Source organism: Oncorhynchus clarkii, chromosome 17, assembly GCF_045791955.1.
Source record: "Oncorhynchus clarkii lewisi isolate Uvic-CL-2024 chromosome 17, UVic_Ocla_1.0, whole genome shotgun sequence".
In the NCBI taxonomy this organism is placed as follows: Eukaryota; Metazoa; Chordata; class Actinopteri; order Salmoniformes; family Salmonidae; genus Oncorhynchus; species Oncorhynchus clarkii.
Window position 1 is genome coordinate 52423236 of NC_092163.1, and position 22906 is coordinate 52446141.

The 22906-nt window shown below is 41.8% G+C and overlaps 1 protein-coding gene across 1 annotated transcript; it reads right to left on the reverse strand.

Moving 5' to 3' along the window:
* Positions 1 to 39: 39 nt before the first annotated feature.
* LOC139371078 (activin receptor type-1B-like) lies at positions 40 to 20862 on the reverse strand. Its single transcript, XM_071111128.1, has 9 exons — positions 20687 to 20862; positions 5803 to 6048; positions 5339 to 5605; positions 4866 to 5096; positions 4537 to 4704; positions 3988 to 4144; positions 3761 to 3885; positions 3372 to 3502; positions 40 to 3033 (listed from the first exon to the last, which is right to left on the reverse strand). Exons 1-9 carry the CDS (start codon positions 20775 to 20777, stop codon positions 2908 to 2910), a joined length of 1542 nt encoding a protein of 513 aa, XP_070967229.1. The 5' UTR covers positions 20778 to 20862; the 3' UTR covers positions 40 to 2907.
* Between the last annotated feature and the right edge of the window lie 2044 nt (positions 20863 to 22906).

Here is a 22906-nt window from a genome sequence, read left to right on the forward strand (position 1 = left end):
TTATATATGTACTTTTAAATGTGATTTGGTGGAGCAGTAGGGTTGTAGGTCAGCTGGAGGTTGTGGGAAGAGCAGGATGTGATGCATCACTAACTTAGGGCAATGGGATAGACCTTTGTTTTGATTTGAATGAGGGGTAGAAAGGTTGCATTGGAAGACTCATCAAAAGGCACTCATGGAAATAGTTTTTGCATTAGATGCACACTGGTATGTGTGAGTAAAATAAACACAAAACTTAGGAAAACGGTTGTATTATTACTCTAGGCTATATGCATGATTGGAAACTAGTCCTGAAAAGGCTCATGGTTTTAGTCCAGATGTCTGGATAGAGACCTGGGTGTTCATAATTCAGTGCTTCATTAAACACAATACAACAACATGTCATACCACCCCTTAACAGTGTGTGCTCAAAACAAGGCCATAGACACATCCCAACCATGGCCTATGACATAGGATCGCTCCCTGACCAAAGACAGGCGGATGTGTGGTGAGATTGTCTAACAGTATGCAGACAAACACCCAGGTCCTGCCTCCCACTCACAGCCATAAACAACCACATTTTCAGGAAGAACATGTACACATGTTCTTGGACATCTCCCAAGAACTATATAAAAAAAAAAAATACAGTACAGGTGAGCATGACATGGTCATTAACTAACACAAATAAATACATACAGGGCATACATACAGTATTTCCTGTGGAACAGCAGTCATAAGTATCAGTAGTATTTAATTTTTCAAAGGTTCAACCCCTGCCTGTATGTGCTATAGCCATACTGAATAAGCACCCTTTACAGAGGGTCTGATGAATCCTCACTCTTACTTAGCTTTCTGAAAATGTGAAATCTGGGAGAGGTATTTACCTATCACTGAGGAACTGTGATTAAAATGCTTACTGAACATATTAAACACCCTCTGCTTTCACTGGTATAATCTGCAGTAAAACAGTGAGGGGTGTTGAACTTGAACGGTTTGGTTGCGATGCTGTGGAGTTAGTAGTGCACACATGGGCCCTGCAGAGCATTTTCTAGGAACTCACAGCAAACTGGCAGGATTAAGAACACAAGGAAAGAGGCTTTAAGTCCACAGTACCTTTTGTGTAAGTGGTCAACAAAACAAAAAGCAAACATTTTAACAGTACATAGTTTTCCTTAAAATAACATTTGGTAATATGATTTGACATGAGGTAAATCATTATACAAACTATTTACAATTTGCATATCAAGGATGTAAAATAGGTTGAGTAGAATTGAAGAATATGGAGTATTGACTCAAAATCAAATACTGTTCTATAGTAATGTGAGACATCAAATTGGAGGGACTCAGTATGCGCTTTCAATGACAGTATACAGTAGTGTTGCTTTGGAGATATTCCATTGGTTTATCAGTGGATGATTGACAACACAAATAAGCCCCTCCCATTGTCTCCCATCCAAGAACAGTTACCAGTGTTAAACTGTTGTCAAATCAAAAAGGGTCATATATACAGAACCACACTAACCATTTAACGTGAGACTGTGGTTAAGCTTGGCCCGGGAGAATATAACCTGAGGGGAAACGTACATGGAGGTATTGTGAGGAAATAAAATCAAATTCATAACAGCAACCCGCCATTAGAGCGTCTGTGTGTGCGCGCGTGCACGTCGTCATGAAATACCCTAGAGCCAGGTGTTTGTATGGACCATTCCTGCCTCTAAGTAGGCAATAGGAGTTACAAAACAACATAGGTTTACAGCAACCAATGTTCTGGTAACCTGATCTCTGTGACTCACAGACCACTGCTACCATAAATGATACATAACATGCCCACATAAATGAGGAAGACTTGGTCTTCATGGATTTTTAAATCAACTTCTCAGTGTGTACATTCAACGGAGAGATCAGGATACAGTATTCAAAGACGGACCTCATCTTCCCCCTATATACACACACTCCCTGACAAAAGAAAACAATTGAAAAACAGACCTCTGCCATCAGTGATTCAACATAGCATCAATACAATATAAAGGCAAACAAATACAAATGTATAGGTACTTGTGAATCGAATAAAAAATATTGTATAAAATTAAATTACACACATCCTCTAACTACAGTTTTATACAGTGTACACTGAGTGTACAAAACATTGTCTTTCCATGACAGACTGACCAGCTGAATCCAGGTGAAAGATATGATCCCTTATTGATGTCACTTAAAGAAGGATTTTTAAGCCTTGAGCCATGGATTGTGTATGTGTGCCATTCAACGGGTGAATGGGCAAGACAAAGGATTTAAGTGCCTTTGAATGGGGTATGATAGTAAGTGCTAGGTGCACCGGTTTGAGTGTGTCAAGAACTGCAACGCTGCTGGGTTTATCCCGTGTGTATCAATACTGGTCAACCACCCAAAGGACATCCAGCCAACTTGACACAGCTGTGGGAAGCATTGGAGTCAACATGAATTGAGGCTGTTCTTAGGGAAAGGGGTGGGGGGGTTCCACCCCAATATTAGGAAGGTGTTCTTAATGGTTTTGTACACTCAGTGTTTATCCTGCCATTGAGATTAACATGGGCATTATCGGGAGTAGTAGTAATATCAGTAATTGCAGTCATTTTAGTAGGAACAGAACAGAGAAGGGGGCTGCAGGAACAGGTTTGTGGGTCAGAATGGTGGGATAGGTTGGGGGCAAGGGATGGACAGGGGTTGCCAGTAGTTTTGGCTGAATAGACGAGGTAGGGTTTGTCACAACTCAGGCGGTGGTGGCTTTAAAAACAAAAACTGGCAGGAGAGTCATGTAATGTTTTTTTTTTGTTTACATTTTCTGTCGTTAGCTTGTGCGTTCTTTGAAAAGACACTGTCTCTCTCAGTATTTTTTAGTGCAGGACAGAGTCCCCAGTGCTCTCCTCAGATCTTTGGGATAGGGCCCTTTCAGACTTTGATGTCCTCCTGGACACTCAGCTGGGACAGGGTCTTCTTGATGCGCAGGGCGGTGAGGCGGGCGGCTCCGTTGGCGTACCAACACTCCCTCATGATCTTCCCCATCACACGCAGGGTCTTGGGGGACGGGGAGGGAGAGAGAAAAGAGGAAGCTAGATAAAGTACAGTGTTATATAAAGCTCAGGAAAATTGGACCAACAGTTGAGCGAACATGAGGAAAATGAGGTTAGAGGAAGTCATATGCACAAGGATAAAAATAAGCTTATCGAAACCACCAATGCATCCCCAAAGAACAAGCTCGCCAAATAAACATACTTAATTTAAAATACACCAGCATACAATGTAATACTGATAAGAAACCAGTGACACTTTCATATTAGTGAGTGACTGCTGTGTTTTCATAATAGGATTGTTTGATTGACCTCAAATGAACATGCATATCCATGTGTCCCTACCTCGTAGCTCTGCCACCAGTTGGGCACGTTGGGCCGTAGCTTCTGGTCACACACCAGCTTCCTCATCTCCTCTATGGAGGGGTCAGAGGGCACCAGGTCAAAGTACGGTAGCTGGTACTCCTCATGGATACCTCGGGGCAGAGGTCAAAGGTCAGGTTTCTAATCAATTGTGAATTAAACTTTTAACTATAGTGAGATAGAGAGATGCATCCCAAATGACACCATTCTCCTTATATAGTGCACTACCACTTGGAGACCTATGGGCCCTCGTCAAAAATAGTGCACTATACAGGGAGCCCTATGGGCCCTGGTCAAAAGTAGTTGACTATATAGGGAATAGGGTGCCATTTGGGACCAGCCAGAGTGTGCTGAGGGGGAGCCTGTCTGACCTCCAGCGTTGCAGCGGCGTGTGATCTCCCAGTAAACCAGGCCCAGAGCGTAGATGTCTGCACACTTAAACGAATCAAAATGCCTCATGTTGATGCTCTCATCCAGAACCTCAGGGGCCATGTACCTGACAGAGAGAATGTGTGTTTTATTACGCTGGGGTGGCATGAGGGTTGTAAGTTGAGAAACGAAGTATTTCTTACGGTTGAGGACATGTGTGTGTTTGCACCTCTTTGTGCCCACTCTCTGGTTGGGGGCGATGTCTATGGTGTCGGTGGTGGACTCATGGCGCACGGCCAGCCCCAGGTCAGCAATGGCACAGGTACTGTTTTTCTTCACCAGGATGTTCTTAGACTTGAGGTCCCGGTGGGCAATACCAGGCTTTCCTAGAGGAGGGCCGAGACAGTGAGCCTACCTGACAATTACTGCATTCCTGGCAATCAATGGAAGTCATGTAACTGATCATTAACATGTTTGTGTGAAACGTGTGTTTTATGTTGTCCAATTCATTTGAATCAAACAATCATAGATATCTGCAATATACCATTGTATACTACAGTAGACAAAAATGTAAATGTTCTTCCAGAATGACATCAATAATTGACCTATCAAGGAACATCTCTGTTGGTCTGAGTCAGTGCACTCAACAGAGATGCTTAAGTTTAGAGGGGCTGCTGTATAAGTCATACAGATCCATAACCCAGACTCTGACCAGGCTGAATGGGAGAGCTGGCGTTTCCTACCAGCTATGAAGCATGGCCTATATTTACACCCTCACCCTGTGTGCCCAGGATCTCCATGTGCAGGTGTGCCAGGCCGCTGGCTGCAGACAGTGCCAGTTTGATCATTCCCTCGATGGTGATGGAGTAACGGTTCAGGTAGTCAAACAGAGAGCCGTATTCGTGGTAGTCTGACACCAGCCACAGCTGGGTCCATGTGCCATTATCTATGACAGAAAGATTGTTGGACAATACGTTCAGAGACCAATGTTCAGACCCTACACCTAATACAAAAAAACTGACCTGAACACCAGAAATCTACAAGCAGTGCTCTTCGAAGGGGAATATTTGTTGTGATGTCATAGAACGACGGCCAGTATTTTGTTACCTTTGTTGTCGGCGGCAATGAATCCCAGGATGTTTTCGTGGCGCAGCATAATGGTCTGGTAGATCTCAGCCTCGCGGAACCAGGAGCGTTCCTCTCTGGACGAAAAGATCTTCACCGCCACGTCTCCTCCTCTCCAGCGGCCGCGCCACACTTCCCCGAAACGCCCTTTCCCTATAATCTCCTGCAGCACGATGGTCCTGGCCACTGTTCGCTGGACAAACAGAGGGAGGCCTGCACAGAGACACATGACGGAGAGGACCAAGGCATATGGGACACAGAGACAAGGCAACAAGAAAGAGGACTATACAGTTAGACAATAACATTGTGACACATGCCTAATATCAACCACATTTCCCCCTATGCATTTTGTTTTCTTCTATGGAAGACATTATTAAAGCTACAGTCACTAATCTCTTTTTTTCCTGTTTTGTGACTGCTTGAATTGATCAGAGCCCTAGTGTGGCTGTACTGACCGGAGCCTGATCCAGAGGTGGACATGTCGTAAATGAGGTCCTGCAGGGTCTTGTCCTTGGCCATGTAGAGATGGTCACAGGAGGGGTCCTCCACCTCCAGCCTCTGCCTGTGGCTGTAGGCTTGCTGGTGGTACTGGAACAGGAACACACCCATGATTAGCAGCACACACAGCAGGCAGACGGGCCCTGCGACCACTGCTACCAGCTCCACTGGACCCCATTTACCATCAGGGCCAAAAACACCCCCCAGGCCTGGCCGAGACGTCACTGAGAGAGGGAAGAGAAAGAATCAGACTAAATACATATTTCACATTTCATGAGTGAACATAACACAATTCACTGAACTCTATTGTAGCATACATCCTAGCCCTGTGGTTCGTAACGTGAGGGTGTGCAACCTGGGACATGTGCTTGTGTGTGGCGGTATACAGCTTATATTCCATGGTCAAGGTCGAGACACTCACCAGAGGTTACTTTGAGGTCGAGGCTGTTGCAGTAGTTAGTGTAGCAGCAGTGTGTGTAGAGGAGGCCCTCAGCGCTCAGGCAGTAGAAGGGCTGGCCCGGAGGTACCAGCTTGTCCCGGGTGATGCAGATACGGATGTGCTGCTCCAGCCCATTGATGAAAGACGTGGAGGCCATGCAGGCCCCGTCTGTCTCACACTGGGAGCCAGTCTTCTCACACTGGGCTGTGGTGCAGTTACACCACAAAGCTGTACAGAGAGAGAGAGAGATTATTTCAATGTTTTAGAATAATGGTTTGGATAAATTCAAAACATGCTCAAAGCTGTAATGTCATAAGAAGTTGTGCTGGCACTGCCACATAAAAAACATTTCATGTCAATTTCACTCCACTGTATGAGATGCAAGTTTATATACAGCAGAGGGCGCTCATCGACAGCAGCAGTACCACACAGGGGCCCTTTGATAATTACATTTCCCTGGCACCAACTTAGTCCAGCGTGATCAAACGCACATCCTTTAGCGGGGTGCAGGGCCAAAGAAAGTTGGTATAAAATGAACAGAGGCAGTACAATCAGCAGCTCCAGCAGGTATCTTTGTTCACAAAACAACGTTTCGACCCTGCAAGGATGACCTGATGAAGATCCTTGCTGGATCAAAATGTTGTTTGTGGTGGAGCTTCTGAGTGTGCTGGCTCTATTTATTTTATACTGACACCAACTTTCCCTATGATCATGTCAGATAAAGCATTGGACTACAGAAATTGGACTTCCTCCAACTGAACAACACCATTTCCCAGAGAATAACCAAACTATTTCAGCTTTTCTCTTGGAGAAAAATCAGACAGACGTCAACACTACTTTTTGTAAGGACACGTTGAAATAATAGCCAGTGAGTTTATTCGAAAATAGCCCGAGATTTTAAAGAGAAATATATCTCATTTTGATAAAGCTGGTAGCATGCTCCATCAGGATAGAGAAGGCTCCAGAGAGTGATACATCTTCAGTATTTTAGGTCCCAGGGACTAGGACTAAGTTGACATTGTACAAATCTCTAGTCGTTGAAGAGGTAAACAACCCTTTAGTTTGATGATCCTTTAACAATCTTTTGAACTATACCTCTCAGAAATGTTTCAATTATTTACCATGCCCCAAATGGCATAATTTCACAAAACTAAGCAGAAGCGGAAAAGTGTGTTGTTTGAAACCATTCCAGATGGGGACAAACATGTTTTTAACCCAAACGGTCACAAAATTGACCCTATTAGCTAATGGTGTTTTTAACATCGCAAGAGTACAACGAGACAGCACAACACCCCTACCCTACAGAGGTGGTTCATCCTGGAAATAGAGTATCAAAAACCCAATCAAAACAGCTTCTACCCCCAAGCCATAAGACTGTTGAACAATTAATCAGATGGCCACAGGACTATTACCTTGACCTCCCCCTCCCCTCCATTTGTTTTGTACACTGCTGCTACTCGCTGTTTATCTATGCATAGTCACTTCACCCCTACCTACATGTACAAATTACCTCAACTAACCTGACTCGGTACCGGTACCCCCTGTATATAGCCTCCACATTGACTCGGTACCGGTACCCTCTGTATATAGCCTCCACATTGACATAGCTCTAATGGAGTTGCCCATGCTATTACAGATGCCATAATGGCACAGATACAAAGTTGAGTACCTCTGTACCGGTACCCCTGTATATAGTCTCCACATTGACTCTGTACCGGTACCCCCTGTATATAGCCTCCACATTGACTCGGTACCGGTACCCTCTGTATATAGCCTCCACATTGACTCGGTACCGGTACCCCTTGTATATAGCCTCCGCATTGACTCGGTACCGGTACCCCCTGTATATAGCCTCCGCATTGACTCTGAACCAGTACCCCCTGTATATAGTCTCCACATTGACTCTGTACCGGTACCCCCTGTATATAGCCTCCACATTGACTCGGTACCGGTACCCTCTGCATATAGCCTCCACATTGACTCGGTACCGGTACCCCCTGTATATAGCCTCCGCATTGACTCGGTACCGGTACCCCCTGTATATAGCCTCGTTATTGACTCGGTACCGGTACCCCCTGTATATAGCCTCCACATTGACTCGGTACCGGTACCCCCTGTATATAGCCTCCACATTGACTCGGTACCGGTACCCCCTGTATATAGCCTCCACATTGACTCGGTACCGGTACCCTCTGTATATAGCCTCCACATTGACTCGGTACCGGTACCCCCTGTATATAGCCTCCACATTGACTCGGTACCGGTACCCCCTGTATATAGCCTCGTTATTGTGTTAGTTTATTATTTTATTGTATTTTTTACTTTAGTTTATTTGGTAAATATTTTCATAACTCTTCTTGAAATGCACTGTTGGTTAAGGGCTTGTAAATAAGCATTTCACAGTAAGGCCTACACTTGTTGTATTCGGCACATGTGACAAATAAAGTTTGATTTGATTTCACATTGAGGGCTTCCACTATTTTAAAGTAGTAAACTAGGTGGGGATTCCAAACTTGTGAGTGATCAGCCAATGATAAGAGAATTGTATTTTTCTTTAAAATTGGTTTGCCTAGTTTGTAAATGGCTTTAAGCTACATCACCGCCAACTGGTGACACACAAGATTTGGTTTAAGACTCCAGTATTGCAAGTAGCGGTAAATCACAAATATTAGCTTTACAATTTTTTCACAAACATCAAAAGAATAAGAAAATGTACTACTTTAAAAATGGAGATAGCTCTAATGGAGTTGCCCATGCTATTACAGATGCCATAATGGCACAGATACAAAGTTGAGTACCTCTTTCCCTCTCTAAGATTCTAATCTCTCACAAGAATACAGTTCTGTTTTAAAAGGCCAGCTTGCTACCAATTTTCATGATTCCTCTCCTCCTAATTCGCCTATTGTCCACAAGTTCCATAACTAGCTAGCTAGAGCAAGTAACGTTAGCTAGTTCAAGCCAATGTTCTAAATAGGACAGAGCCTTCATTTAATTTAGCTAGCTAAGGAGAAAATATAAAGATTTGAGTGATGAGCAATTAAAATGTAGGTAAGTTACCATTTTCTAGCTTACTTTTGTGACTGACTTTCCTTCACTGCCAAAAACTGTTGTTAATAACCTGCACCTCACGTAACTATTTCACCTTGAACGCCTAGCCTGAAACAGGTTTTTGGATAAAAATCACACAATATCAACCCAGTTCAGTAGACTTTGTATGGGGAGTATGAGAGATTTTCACAGGTCTGTCAGACAGCAAGGTCAGCACAGCAGGCAGTGAGGTCTCTTTGGGTGAACCAGATCACAGAAATGACACACACACACACACACACAGAATGAGAAGCAATTTTACAAGTTATTGCACATTGCAGACATCACAAGAAAGCTCAAAGACATCTGGGTAATTTGATACTCTCAACATACAGGCTCTATAATGGTAGACATACATGATGGAAGAGAGGTTCAAAGACAAAAGGTCTCTGTTTAGTGCAGACAGCTTGCTTTTAAATAGTGGTGTTCCACTGACAGTGTTACTATAATCAGAAGTGGACTTTGCCCATACAATTTCATAATCCTTAATCAACATCACATTGGCCCTTTGTGTGGCGATTACAGGGAATTTGACCAACCCAGACTGAGCTGAGATCAGTGGGGGTATCGGAGTGAACCCAGAATGTAGTTGTTGGGATAAGCCATCCTCCGGGTCAGCTTCCCGTGTACAGGGAGGGGTGATAAGACGAAAGGGGGAAACCCTAAAGTTTTTCGGAGTTTGGGGTCTGTACTGGAGGTTTGGGATTAGTCCCAGGCAGCCTAGTCCTGAAAACGAGGACAGGGGAAGTAAAATAAAAAGTAAAGGCAGAGAAGGGGCGTTCAATGTGTTTTAAACCCCTGCGGCGAGGGCTTTTTTTTGTGGTAGTGGTTTGTACAGAGGAGGGGGTTGACTTGTGTGAGCAGCTGCAGCTGTCATTAACCCAGTCTAGACAGTGACTGCCTCAGTGAAATTTTGGATAATTGAATTTCATTTGGGCACAGAGGCTGACATGGTGTGAAATTCCGATATTTTTTTTTTCTTCCATCATAGTCTGTAAATGACTTCAATGTTAACACCAGACCTTCTGTTGCATTTCCCACACAACACACATTCCCAGGAATGAAGGAAACATGAGCTTTTTGGTTTCCAGAAGGTTCATCCTTTTGTAAATAGATTGATTAATAGGCTTAATGTTGATAGGAGCCTAATTAAAAGTGCAACCAGAACCCTGTGAAGATAAGAGTTCAAAAACATGGATAGCTACAGTCAAGTAGTGAGAAATGATAGCTGATTATTACTTGCTGACATGCTGTAAACTGGGGTTGAGGTTGGAGGTGTTACTCGAGATGAGGGTGGCGGAAAGAGCTCTGCACGAAGCAGGCAGCACTCAGACAGGGAATAACTGGTTAAGATACCCAGACGCCACCAGGCAGAAGAAAAAGAAAACAAACACACCGCTGTACTCACCCCATCCCCTACCTCCCCGACTATCCCACTCCGATCGATACACAGGAAGTGTGTGTGTGTGTGCGCGTGCTTCTGTTATTGTATCTGGGCTCCCAGTCTTCTGATTATATAGCAAAAGCTAGTTGGCTTTCTAGACACAGGTTCAGTGATCTTAAGCAGGCAGTGTGTTTCTCAAACAGTACTTAATCAGTGAGAATGCTTGGGAGGCATGTTTACGTTCACATGTTGGATTGACCATTGAGGCAAGACTACAATCTGGAGAAACTCTAGTATTAGAAAACATGCTAAATCAGATCGGTGAGAACATGTAGTGCTAAGCTGGAACAAAATATGTTTCCATGTCGATCAATTCAAGGCCATAGCGAGGTCTGTTCAAAGAGTTCCCATTTTTAAACAGACAGTAAAACCTGATAGTTAATAGCTAGGAGGCCCAAACTTGTATCTGGTTATAATAATAAATTATGATAATTATTATTATTATTAGGTGAGTGTTTATATTTGTCCTATTTCAAGGGCACATTGGTGGATTTTTCACCTCAGGGATTCTAACTAATTAGTGCCTAATGGAGTCTGGCCTCAGATACTCCAAGGACTCCCTAACACAGGTGTCCTTGGAATTCAGACAGGATGCATAGTCTCAATTTGAGGAGGGGAAAAAAACATTGAAAAATCAATGAGTGACTACAGAAGATTCGATAATACAGTTATAGATAATACTAATAGAAATGAGATAAGGAAAAACAGACCTCTTTCAATGACTGAATGACTCATGTAGTAGAAGATAATGCTGCAAGCATTTTACGAATACACGCCTCTCAATGTAATTACATGGCTGTTTCCCAAATCCCATGACTTACGTTTTCTTATCTCACTACCTCGCCCAGCTCCCTTGTTGTCCAGCTCCTCCCTTCCCATCCTCTATCTAAATCCCTCTCCCTTTCCAAATATCACAAACCCAGGGAACGTGAGTTGGTCACTCACTGTAACATCTCTTCATCAAACATCTCAATCATACTGTTTCACACACACACACACACACACACACACACACACACACAATATCCTGTTTGCCTTTAAGCCTCCGTACTCTGATGCGGTTTATCAACAGGCACGTACATGCAAAATTAAAGGCCATGGATTTTTAGAAATGTTCTTTCAAAAAAGTAAACCCTTTCACCTCCCAACCTTGGAACAAGAACAACTGTGGTTTAAAGCTTCCCCTGGGCTTGAGCGAAGTAATCATTTATTTGGGGGCTTTTATTTGGTGTGGTTTAGAAATTAACACACGCACACCCACCTGCCCGTTTGTGTCTGAGGGGTCTTTCAGTTTCAGCTACTATGCTGTGGGAGTATTCCCACGTCAGAAGGGAAAAAACATTTCTTAATGACATCTGTGGCCTTGACTCATACAGACTACACACACACACTGTAAAATGATATCACTAGATTAATGCTTAGGGGTGGAGCCTATTATATATATATATATATATATATATATATATTTTTTGTTGTCTTATACATGAGAGCATTTCAAATCGACCCCAATGTGTACATTTCAAAAGGCAAAAATATGAGTTTGCCTAAATATTACTTAAAATAGACCCATAAGAAAGGCAATCTATGTACAGTACCAGTCAAAAGTTGACACACCTACACATTCAAGGGTTTTTCTTTATTTTTAGTGTTTTCTACAATGTAGAATAAGATTGAAGACATCAAAACCATGAAATACATCTAGTAACCAAAAAGTGTTAAATAAATCAAAATATATTTTATATGTGAGATTCTTCAAAGTAGCCACCCTTTGCCTTGATGACAGCTTTGCACACTCATTACATTCTCTCAACCAGCTTCACCTGGTATGCTTTTCCAACAGTCTTAAAGGTGCTCCCACATATGCTGAGCACTTGTTGTCCAACTCATCCCAAACAATCTCATTTGGGTTGAGGTCAGGTGATTGTGGAGGCCAGGTCATCTGATGCAGCCCTCCATCACTCTCCTTCTTGGTCAAATAGCCCTTACACAGCCTGGAGGTGTGTTGGGTCATTGTCCTATTGAAAAACAAATGATAGTTCCACTAAATCAAACCAGATGGGAGGGTATATCGCTGCAGAATGCTATGGTAGCCATGCTGGTTAAGTGTGCCTTGAATTCTAAATAAATCAGTGTCATCAGCAAAGCACCCCCACACAGTCACACCTCCTCCTCCATTCTTCACGATGGGAACCACACATGCGAAAGACATCCGTTCACCAACTCTGCATCTCACAAAGACATGGTGGTTGGAAGCAAAAATATCACATTTGGACTCATCAGACCAAAGGACAGATTTCCACCGGTCTAATGTCAATTGTTCCTGTTTCTTCTTATTGGTATCCTTTAGTAGTGGTTTCTTTGCAGCAATTCAACCATGAAGGCCTGATTCACGCAGTCTCTTCTGAACAGTTGATGTTGAGATGTCTGTTAGTTAAACTCTGTGAAGAATTTATTTAGGCTGCAATGTCTGAGGTGCAGTTAACTCTAATGAACTTATCCTCTGCAGCAGAGGTAACTCTGGGTCTTCCTTTCCTGTGGTGGTCCTCATGAGAGACAGTTTCATCATTGCGTTTGATGGTTTTGCGACTGCACTTGACAAAACTTTCCGAATTGACTGACCTTCATGTCTTAAAATAATGACGGACTGTTGTTTCTCTTTGCTTATTTGAGTTGTTCTTGCCATAATATGGACTTGGTCTTTTACCAAATAGGGCCATCTTCTGTATACCACCCCTACCTTGTCACAACAACTGATTGTCTCAAACACATTACGAAGGAAGGAAATTCCACAAATTAACTTTTAACAAGGCACACCTGTTAATTGAAATGCATTCCAGGTGACTACCTCATGAAGCTGGTTGAGAGAATGCCAAGAGTGTGCAAAGCAGTCATCTCAAGTATATTTGGATTTGTTTAGCACTTTTTCAGTTACTACAATGTAGAAAATAGTAAAACGAATGAAAAAGCCTGTAATGAGTAGGTGTGTCTGAACTTTTGACTGGTACTGTCAATTATTTTACCATTGGGGTGATTACAATGCTGGACAGTGCCATGGCACCTTCTGGACATTTGATATCCAGTCACACCTCAGACCTTTTTTGCGCACACACACACACACACACACACACGAACTCAAGAAGGTTGTTATTTTATGTTGTTATTGAATTTTTGATGAAAGTTTCATAACATCTATTTGCCATTAAGTTAAAAGCACTTTTAAAAAGGAAATATGGCTTATATAAATCTAGATGCAAGTCTTTTAGATAAAATGGGAGGACCTTGATGAGATTTCAAATACACACCACAAACTGCATCTGTGTTATTGTACCGGATCTGAGTGCAGATCTGAGTACACACAGACACACCGCACAAGTACACACGTCAAGTGGCCCTGTGCTGAATGTGTGGCAAGGTTATTCACTGGCACTATAGAAAAACATATACAATAAATAGGCTACACAACTTACAATTTCTACACAGCCAGGCTAGGCCTTACTTGGGAGAAAGGAGGTGGTGTAGAAGTAAAGTGAGAGGAAATGTTTTCAACAGCAACGTGTTTTTAGAGAATGCTGTGATGCGTCAAGACTGTCGAAGAAATAGTGTGGCAGAGCAAACACTTGAGGACCATGGTTGTGTTAAAAGCGGGGGTTTGGCGTGTTACTAAAGTCAAGCACAGTACAGGTATTGTTTGGCGACAGGGCTGTGTGAAGGGAGTGGGGGATGGAAAGAGGAGAAAGGAGAGAGAATGAGAAAAAAGGCTACTTGTGCACATTGTATTGCTTTGTACATTGTGATGTAGCCTAAGGACACTTCACTTTAAATGTATGGCAAACAAAAAAATAATAAAATAACTCTGTTGACTACTTTTAATGACTACAGTGACTACTTTAAACAATTTACAACACTTTTACTGGAATAACTGTGCAGATGCAAAGTTTGGTAACATAATTTCAGTAAAATTGGCCTCTGTTTTTTTATGCGACCACATTAAAACGGTTAAATAGGCCTATCTGCTCCGAATTAAGATTCAAAGATGTCTGCAGAAAGAATGGGGTGTCAGCTACAGATGTAGGATCTTCATTTCAGCCAGTTTGTTACACCTGGAAAATGATCATGCAGGAACAGAATTTTTTTTTGTAGTGGTTGATACATTGTTCATTACAGCAAATCAAGTCTGACATTTTAAAGTGGAAATTATACACTTTAGAAGTCTTTTTTAAACCTTGAATACACTACAAGTTTGCATTTCTTGCTGGGCAGGAACATTCTCAGAAACAAAAGAGTGATCAACATCCTACATCTGAATGACAAGACACCTTGAGTTTGAAAAAAAAAAATATTTTGGTTTATTGAACTACACGCTAAGTTAAGTGGATTTACACCCGGTAACAATTGAAGTAACGAATTCCATCATGGGTCTCTGATCTGTAATACACAGAAATTCATAATTATGGATATGAAAGCAAGGCTCTGAATGCAGGGCTCTACAGTGTGACCATTTTACGCAAATATGCACCTGAATATTTAGGCGCACCAGTGACTCCTGTGGCGGGCCGGGTGCAGTGCACGCTAACCAAGGTCGCCAGGTGCACAGTGTTTCCTCCGACACATTGGTGCGGCTGGCTTCCGGGTTGGATGTGCACTGTTTTAAGAAGCAGTGCAGCTTGGTTGGGCTGTGTTTCGGAGGACGCATGGCTTTCAACCTTTGTCTCTCCCAAACCCGTAAGAGAGTTGTAGCGATGAGACAAGATAGTAATTACTAATAATTGGATACCACGAAATTGGGGAGAAAAGAAAATAAAAAAAAAGTCCAAGAAAGATAGACACCCACCATTTCAGATGTTTTTTTAAAAATTATAATTTGTTTTACCCCTTTTCTCCACAATTTTGTGATATCCAATCTGTAGTTACAGTCTTGTCCCATCACTGCAACTCCCCTACGGACTCAGGAGGGGCCAAGGACGAAAGCCACGCGTTAATTTGTCGGAGGAAACATCGTCCAGCTCCCCTAACCCAGACGACGCAGGGCCAATTGTGAGCCGCCTCACGGGTCTTCTGGCCACGGCCGGCAGTGACATAGCCAGGGATCGAACGCGGGTCTGTAGTGACACCTCAAGTGCTGCGATGCAGTGCCTTAAACACCATAGTACCCTCCAAACTCTTCATCAAGCTCGAGACCCTGGGTCTCGACCCCGCCCTGTGCAACTGGGTACTGGACTTCCTGATGGGCCGCCCCCAGGTGGTGAGGGTAGGTAACAACATCTCCACCCCGCTGATCCTCAACACTGGGGCCCCACAAGGGTGCGTTCTGAGCCCTCTCCTGTACTCCCTGTTCACCCACAACTGCTTGGCCATGAACGCCTCCAACTCAATCATCAAGTTTGCGTACGACACTACAGTGGTAGGCTTGATTACCAACAACGACGAGACGGCCTACAGGGAGGTGGTGAGGGCCCTCGGAGTGTGGTGTCAGGAAAATAACCTCACACTCAACGGAAACAGCAGAGGGAGCACCCCCCCTATCCACATCGATGGGACAGTAGTGGAGAGGGTAGTAAGTTTTAAGTTCCTCGGCGTACACATCACAGACAAACTGAATTGGTCCACCCACACAGACAGCATCGTGAAGAAGGCGCAGCAGCGCCTCTTCAACCTCAGGAGGCTGAAGAAATTCGGCTTGTCACCAAAAGCAATCACAAACTTCTACAGATGCACAATCGAGAGCATCCTGTCGGGCTGTATCACTGCCTGGTACGGCAACTGCTCCGCCCACAACCGTAAGGCTCTCCAGAGGGTAGTGAGGTCTGCACAACGCATCACCGGGGGCAAACTACCTGCCCTCCAGGACACCTACACCACCCGATGTCACAGGAAGGCCATAAAGATCATCAAGGAGAACAACCACCCAAGCCACTGCCTGTTCACCCCGCTATCATCCAGAAGGCGAGGTCAGTACAGGTGCATCAAAGCAGGGACCGAGAGACTGAAAAACATCTTCTATCTCAAGGCCATCAGACTGTTAAACAGCCACCACTAACATTGAGTGGCTGCTGCCAACACACCGAGTCAACTCCAGCCACTTTAATAATGGGAATTGATGGAAATTGATGTAAAATATATCACTAGCCACTTTATACAATGCTACTTAATATAATGTTTACATACCCTACATTACTCATCTCATATGTATATGTATATACTGTACTCTATATCATCTACTGCATCTTGCCATCTTTATGTAATACATGTATCACTAGCCACTTTAAACTATGCCACTTTGTTTACATACCCTACATTACTCATCTCATATGTATATACTGTACTCAATATCATCTACTGCATCTTGCCTATGCTGTTCTGTACCATCACTCATTCATATATCTTTATGTGCATATTCTTTATCCCTTTACACTTTACTACGGTAGTCGTTTTGGAATTGCATTTTCGGAACTAGAAGCACAAGCATTTCGCTACACTCGCATTAACATCTGCTAACCATGTGTATGTTACAAATAAATTTGATTTGATAAACCACTGCGCCACTCGGGAGGCCCCTCCATTTCAGATTGTTCTGAAATTGTTTCTGTAGTTAGAAACAGATAAGATTAGCATTCCTGCAACATTATTTTGTTGAAATATAACTTGATCTGAGGAATTAAGATAATTGATTGGACCCAAATTGGTAATTTGAAATTATAGGACTCATAACATTCAATAAATATTGTACATAATATCTGATTTGGACCCAAAGCATTTTTAACAATAGCTAGGTTTCCATCAAATTGGTGACAGATTTTAATGTGAAAATTTCCCACCGGAAATGCGTTTCCATCAAATTGACTTGAGGATAAAAGGCTTTGCGTGATGACCCAGTGCACATAAATACCTTTTGCGGTTAAATGGGTTTCCATCGCATTTTCATGGTTTTCTCACAAAAAATGTTTTTGTTATAAAGTGAGTGTGCCCACTCTGGTATTGGCACATGTGCTCTAGCCCAGAGTTTCATCTGCAGCCTAATAAACTGCATCCATTTCCAACAAGTTGTAGTGGTAGGTCCACACATTTTTCGCATGCCTCCAATTTTATTTCGATATAATTGTTATTATTTCAATATTTGAGCATAAAAGCTTTTTCACCGACATTTCTCTCATAATTAATTTTATTGACACAAAAATACCTCATCTTGTCTACTGTATTTTGTTTTGTCGACATTTGGCCAATCATACATTTTTTTTTATCCGACATGTACTTTACTGGCTAAAGAAATGTTGGATGGGAAACCTGGTTAATGGATAAGACACGGGGATTCCAAATAAATGGTCAAAAGCCACCCACACCAATCAGTATGGAGCTGCGGCTTGGAGTATTGTTTCTATTATTTATTCCTAGTGATTTTTTCCCCTTGTTCAGAGGAATTAGTAATTGACATTGTTAGGTTTATATCCAATCCTACATTCTGAAATTACCAGGTTCTGACCACTGTTCCTGGTAGACGGTGATTAAAAAAAAAAGATTATTGGAGTGGTATCACAGCTCCCCCTTGCAGTGTAAGGCTCCGTGGCGAAACGGATGCCATATACTTAAAATGTTTCCAAACTTTGCATCGTATTTAGTGTCGCCAGAGTCTGTCAATAGAACAGGAAGTTACCGAACCACAGAACAAGATGAAAATGTGGTTTTAGGCAATGAATTTAAACAATTAGTACTCACTTATAGGAATGGATAGGCCTATTGGAATAGTAAAGTTAAATAATACACATTATATGACTGTTGCCTCACGTTTTAATTTGTGATGGTAATTACATTTGTTTTTGATGATGATTATTAGGTTGAGGTCGCTAGCGACAGTATCTTCAACCTAGGGTGCGTTCGTAAATTCACTCTGGCTATCTACTCGGATTTCAGAGCACTCTCGTCTGAGTGTGCCAGAGCGCAGAATAACTGATGAATTTACGAAAGCTCAACACCCATTGAATATGGCCGGTGTCAGTAAACATCTGAAAAAAAAGCTTAATTAAAATTGTTTCCAGCAGCACAGTTACAACCACCAATGCTCTGGATAACATGAAAACAGCCTAACCAGCTCTGCTAGCAAGCTAGGGTGCGTTCGTAAATTCACTTTGGAGCGACAAAGAGTGCGCTCTGGTCGTTCGTAAATTCAGAGCGTTGCCAGATTGACTATTTACAAACTGACAACGTTAGCTTGGGTGCTTTAATGCCGTTGTGAGGTCAGAACGCGGATCAAACCTACTTCTCGGCCAGAGCGTCCAGTGTGCACTCTGAACGCTCCAACAGCGAAATGTTCTGAATTTACGAACTGTCAACCTCTGAATTTACAAACCACCCGGTGCGCACTCTGGCACTCCAGATTGAATTTACGAACACACCTCTAGTCTTGCAGCTCTTTAGCTAGCTAGCTAGCTAGCTACTCTGTAAACTAGCTTGACTTGCTAGAAAATTAGATAAACAAGTTGAGGAAAAACTAACTAAACAAAACATGTTTTATTATCACCTGAAACAATGTTTCTTCTGTCTTGAATTTAAAGGTCATATTTTGCAATGTCCCAAAATAAATGCGATCTCTGACAAGAAACTAGGCTCTCCTCCATCTTGTCTTGTTGTGAAACCCTATGCTCTCTGTCCAGTAGTAGCGGAATGAGATTGCGTGAAGATGACGTATAGCATAATGAAATACATCACGATGTGTATGGGGCATAACCTTCCAAAGAGTTAAATTATTTTCCAGAGAAGGCATAGAGAAAAATATGCCTAATGTCATTGATCACATCAACAATGGGTTTATCCAACTCATAATGGTAAACTAGATCATCCTAAAGTTAGTTACTTAACTTTGCAGACTAAACAGATAAAGCGTATAGAAAAGGACATGTTTAAATGGGTATATTAGGCTAAGTGACAAAAGTTGAGAAGAGCAATCAAATAGGCCCACAGAAAGAAACAGGATTTTAAAAAAAGTTGAAAAAGGCTGAGACTTTCACAATAAATCACAGTTGTAAAGAGAAGCTGTGATAATTTAGTCCAGGCTTTTATCACCATTAATTCCAGTAGATTAGATAACAAACTGGAAAATCTCCATTACTCCATTGTTTGGACATTTTTAATCTCCACACATGGATACAACCAAGCCCCCTGCCCTGCCCAGAGAAAAAGGCCATATACATGCAATCTGTATTTACACTGTTGGAAACTCTTTTGAAGCCACAAGCGCCCAACCATATCATCCATGTTATTCAAACATTAGGAGTTCACGATCAAGGGCTCTTTTAAAGAGACTAGGACTGAGTGTCTATAGACCTTGAAGCCTCTTCTCTCTACATGTACGAAACACACTAAAGGCCATGGAGAGGGAGAACTGAGGCCGAGTTCTGTTTACTCATTTATGCTTTTTCATAAATTTATATTTTATCCAGTAATGATGAACTAACTCAGGCTGATTGGTAGAACAACACACAATGGCCCGTTTCGCAATATACTCCAGATCTTCGAAGCTAAATAGGTCAGCCTCAGACACCAGCTTGCTAAACCATTGTGTTGTAGTCTCAGCAAAAGCGTTTAGAGCTGCACTTTAAAACCACGACACTAGCTTCCTTGTTTGCAGAGTTTACAGTTCACACACCAAAATAAACTGCTAAAAAACAGATTTTCACAGGAAATGACGACAAAAACATAAGGTCAAATTTAGGAATAAGGAACTCATACCTTACTTGATGAGGAATCTGAGTGAGCACATTTAAATGCTTTGATATTGAATATTATGAGGTAGTTTATGATAAATAAATAAACTAATATTTCCATATTCGTTTTTGAGAATACAGCAAATTAATTAAACTTTGATTAGATGACTCAAGGAAATGTGTTAAACCACTGCTTTTGGATTCTTGTGAATTGTATCAAGGAATGGTGGAAGGTCCTTGGTAGACAACCTTGACTGTTCATCCCAAATCCTAAAAGCTGTGCTATGTCTGAGATGTTTACTAACGCGATCCAAGTATCCATCCAATTAGCTTCTAGCTGGCCAGAGAACTAACGTTATGCTATTCTCAAGCAGTTATTTAGCTAGCTATAAAGCATATTTATACATAACGTCAAACAGTGTAGGTAGCTAGCTAGCTAGCTGATTCTCTTATTTTCATCTCTATTGCAATACTATTAGCCGTAAACAATCAGGTTAAATTAACTAACTCGACTTGCTTTATACCAAATCCGTGCGGCATGTTGTACTATTACTAAGCAATGTAAATTCCATTCACAAACAGAGCAAGTAAATACACACAGGCGGGAATAAAAACTTAATCGGAAAAACATTACACTTACCATCATAAATTCCAAATATGCAAACCAGGACGAGAATAATTAACAAAATTAGATTCTTAGCCATGATCGCTATATTCCCATTGCATTGCATTAATATTTGGGCTAGTAGTGTGGTATTGACAGCGGAGCGGACAAAAACACACAGCTCCAGTCAGACAACAGACAGACAGACAGACACGTTGAAGGGGGTGAGTGGAGGATTTAATTAAAGGGGAGTAACGGCTAACTAGTTCTTATTATGAAGTATGTCGATAAAATAAAGTTGGTAGGCCCTCTAGAAAGCACAATGTAAGGTTGGTATTATCTGGTCAAGGCTTAAAACGTAAACTTTTAAAATCAGGTGGTTTACATATTGAATATGCCTTTAACCTTGTAGCTAGCTATACACCATGTACCACACACATAATATAACCTTATATGATCTCTATGGGGGACGGTGGGCGCAACTTTCACTGGGGACGGGAACGGGGGACATGGCCCCCCCACATTAAATTGCATTTTTGTGTGCCCTATCATTGCACTTGTGATACAAATCTGAGGGGGTACTTTAGGACCATGCGGACGCCTCAGAGCGGTCTGGTAGGTTTGTGTGCAGAATGGATTTAGGACCGCGCAGACACCACCTGTGTGAAGGCAAAGCTTCTGAAAGGCTGGTGTATAGGACCAGCACAGGAGAGATTAACAGTGGCAGCTGTTGTCTGTGTTGTGCTTTTTCTCCGAGTTGAAAAAGCAATGAGATCAGAAACTGCCTACTCTTTAGTTGACTGATCTAGCAGGCAAGGTAACTGCAATTTGACAGAAAAAAATATTTATTCCCAGTGATGAGCTAGTAGTGTAACTGACGTTTTAATTCAGCTAACGTTTAATTTCGACTGAAGTGAATGAACTACTAGCAATTCATTAAATTGTATAATATAATTAAATTATATAAATATGTATCTTCTATGTGTCAAATAGAAATCATAGAGATCGTGTGTTTATAGATTGTGTATAGGCCTGTCTCCCAAATGAATCTTCTCTTTGTGCCAGACTGGGTTCAAATGCCTTCTGTTTAATATTTCTGTATTTATTTATCAGTCTGGTTGAAGGTGCTACACAATATTGATTATTGAATTATCATTGATCTAGTTCAGTCTTATCAATAACTTAAACATATTTAATAATGATCTCTTACCTAGAAGGGCCATTGGTAATAATAGATTGTGTAGAAATGCAGACAATTAGCTTTAGATGTCAGACAGATACCACATCCCTTAGCAGACTATGCTACTGAACTTCTGAAAAATAAGCAGTGTGAGTGTATTGACATTGACACTATACATTTAGAAAAGAGGACACAGAAACCAAATCCATCCTTCCTCCTAGACATCCCTTCCTCCTAGACACCGAAACGTGCCTTTAGGCTGGATGCAGTACAGTAATTAGTCCGTTCTCATTGTATTGTGTTACATTGTAGAGGCATCAGAGTTACCTCATACTGTCCTTCCACTCAGCCCCACCTTGGGTTGATGTATGTGTTGACAGTAGAAGAGGGTGTGGCCCTGCACACGTATGTCACCCATGCTAGTTTTATCCAGTTTATTCTATCTATCTATCTATCTATCTATCTATCTATCTATCTATCTATCTATCTATCTATCTATCTATCTATCTATCTCACACAGAAACAAACAGACAGACAGACAGACAGACACACACACACACACACACACACACACACACACACACACACACACACACACACACACACACACACACACACACACACTTGCTGCACACATTCAAAAATAGTTTTTCACTTCATAGAAAGTATCCAGTATTAGGCTATTTAATGCAGTCATAAAGAACAGTATAGTGTTCATTGCAATGCAACTCTGTCTTGCTGTATGTATCCTCCCAACATTCCTCTCGGAACCCAAAATACGATTACCATCTAGATGACAAACACAGTGAAGCACTCGTGATCTTTATCACTCTCTCGTTTTTTTTTTAAATAGAAGGAAGCTCTTTTTTACTCTGTAACTCTCCATGTGTCCAGCAGTCAAAGAATGAAAAGTGCAGCAATTTACTGAAAATAAAGTTTGTAATCTCTTTACTGAATTAAATCAGTCATCCATGATTATTGACCCTACTATAGACTAATTACATTTGCAAGTATTTGCTTATAGGTTGAACTCTTTTGAATTAGCTCTAGACCATAATATAGTGTGCCCTCCAACT

Bases quoted from the DNA above. Each gene is read 5' to 3' on its own strand.
- LOC139371078 (XM_071111128.1), bottom strand. From the start codon at position 20,777: ATGCAATGCAATGGGAATATAGCGATCATGGCTAAGAATCTAATTTTG. The intron at 4,705-4,865 runs GTAACAAAATAC...TTTCTGTCATAG, and splicing joins CATTGCCGCCGACAACAAAG to ATAATGGCACATGGACCCAG. The intron at 3,503-3,760 runs GTCAGACAGGCT...CTCTGCCCCGAG, and splicing joins ACGCCGCTGCAACGCTGGAG to GTATCCATGAGGAGTACCAG.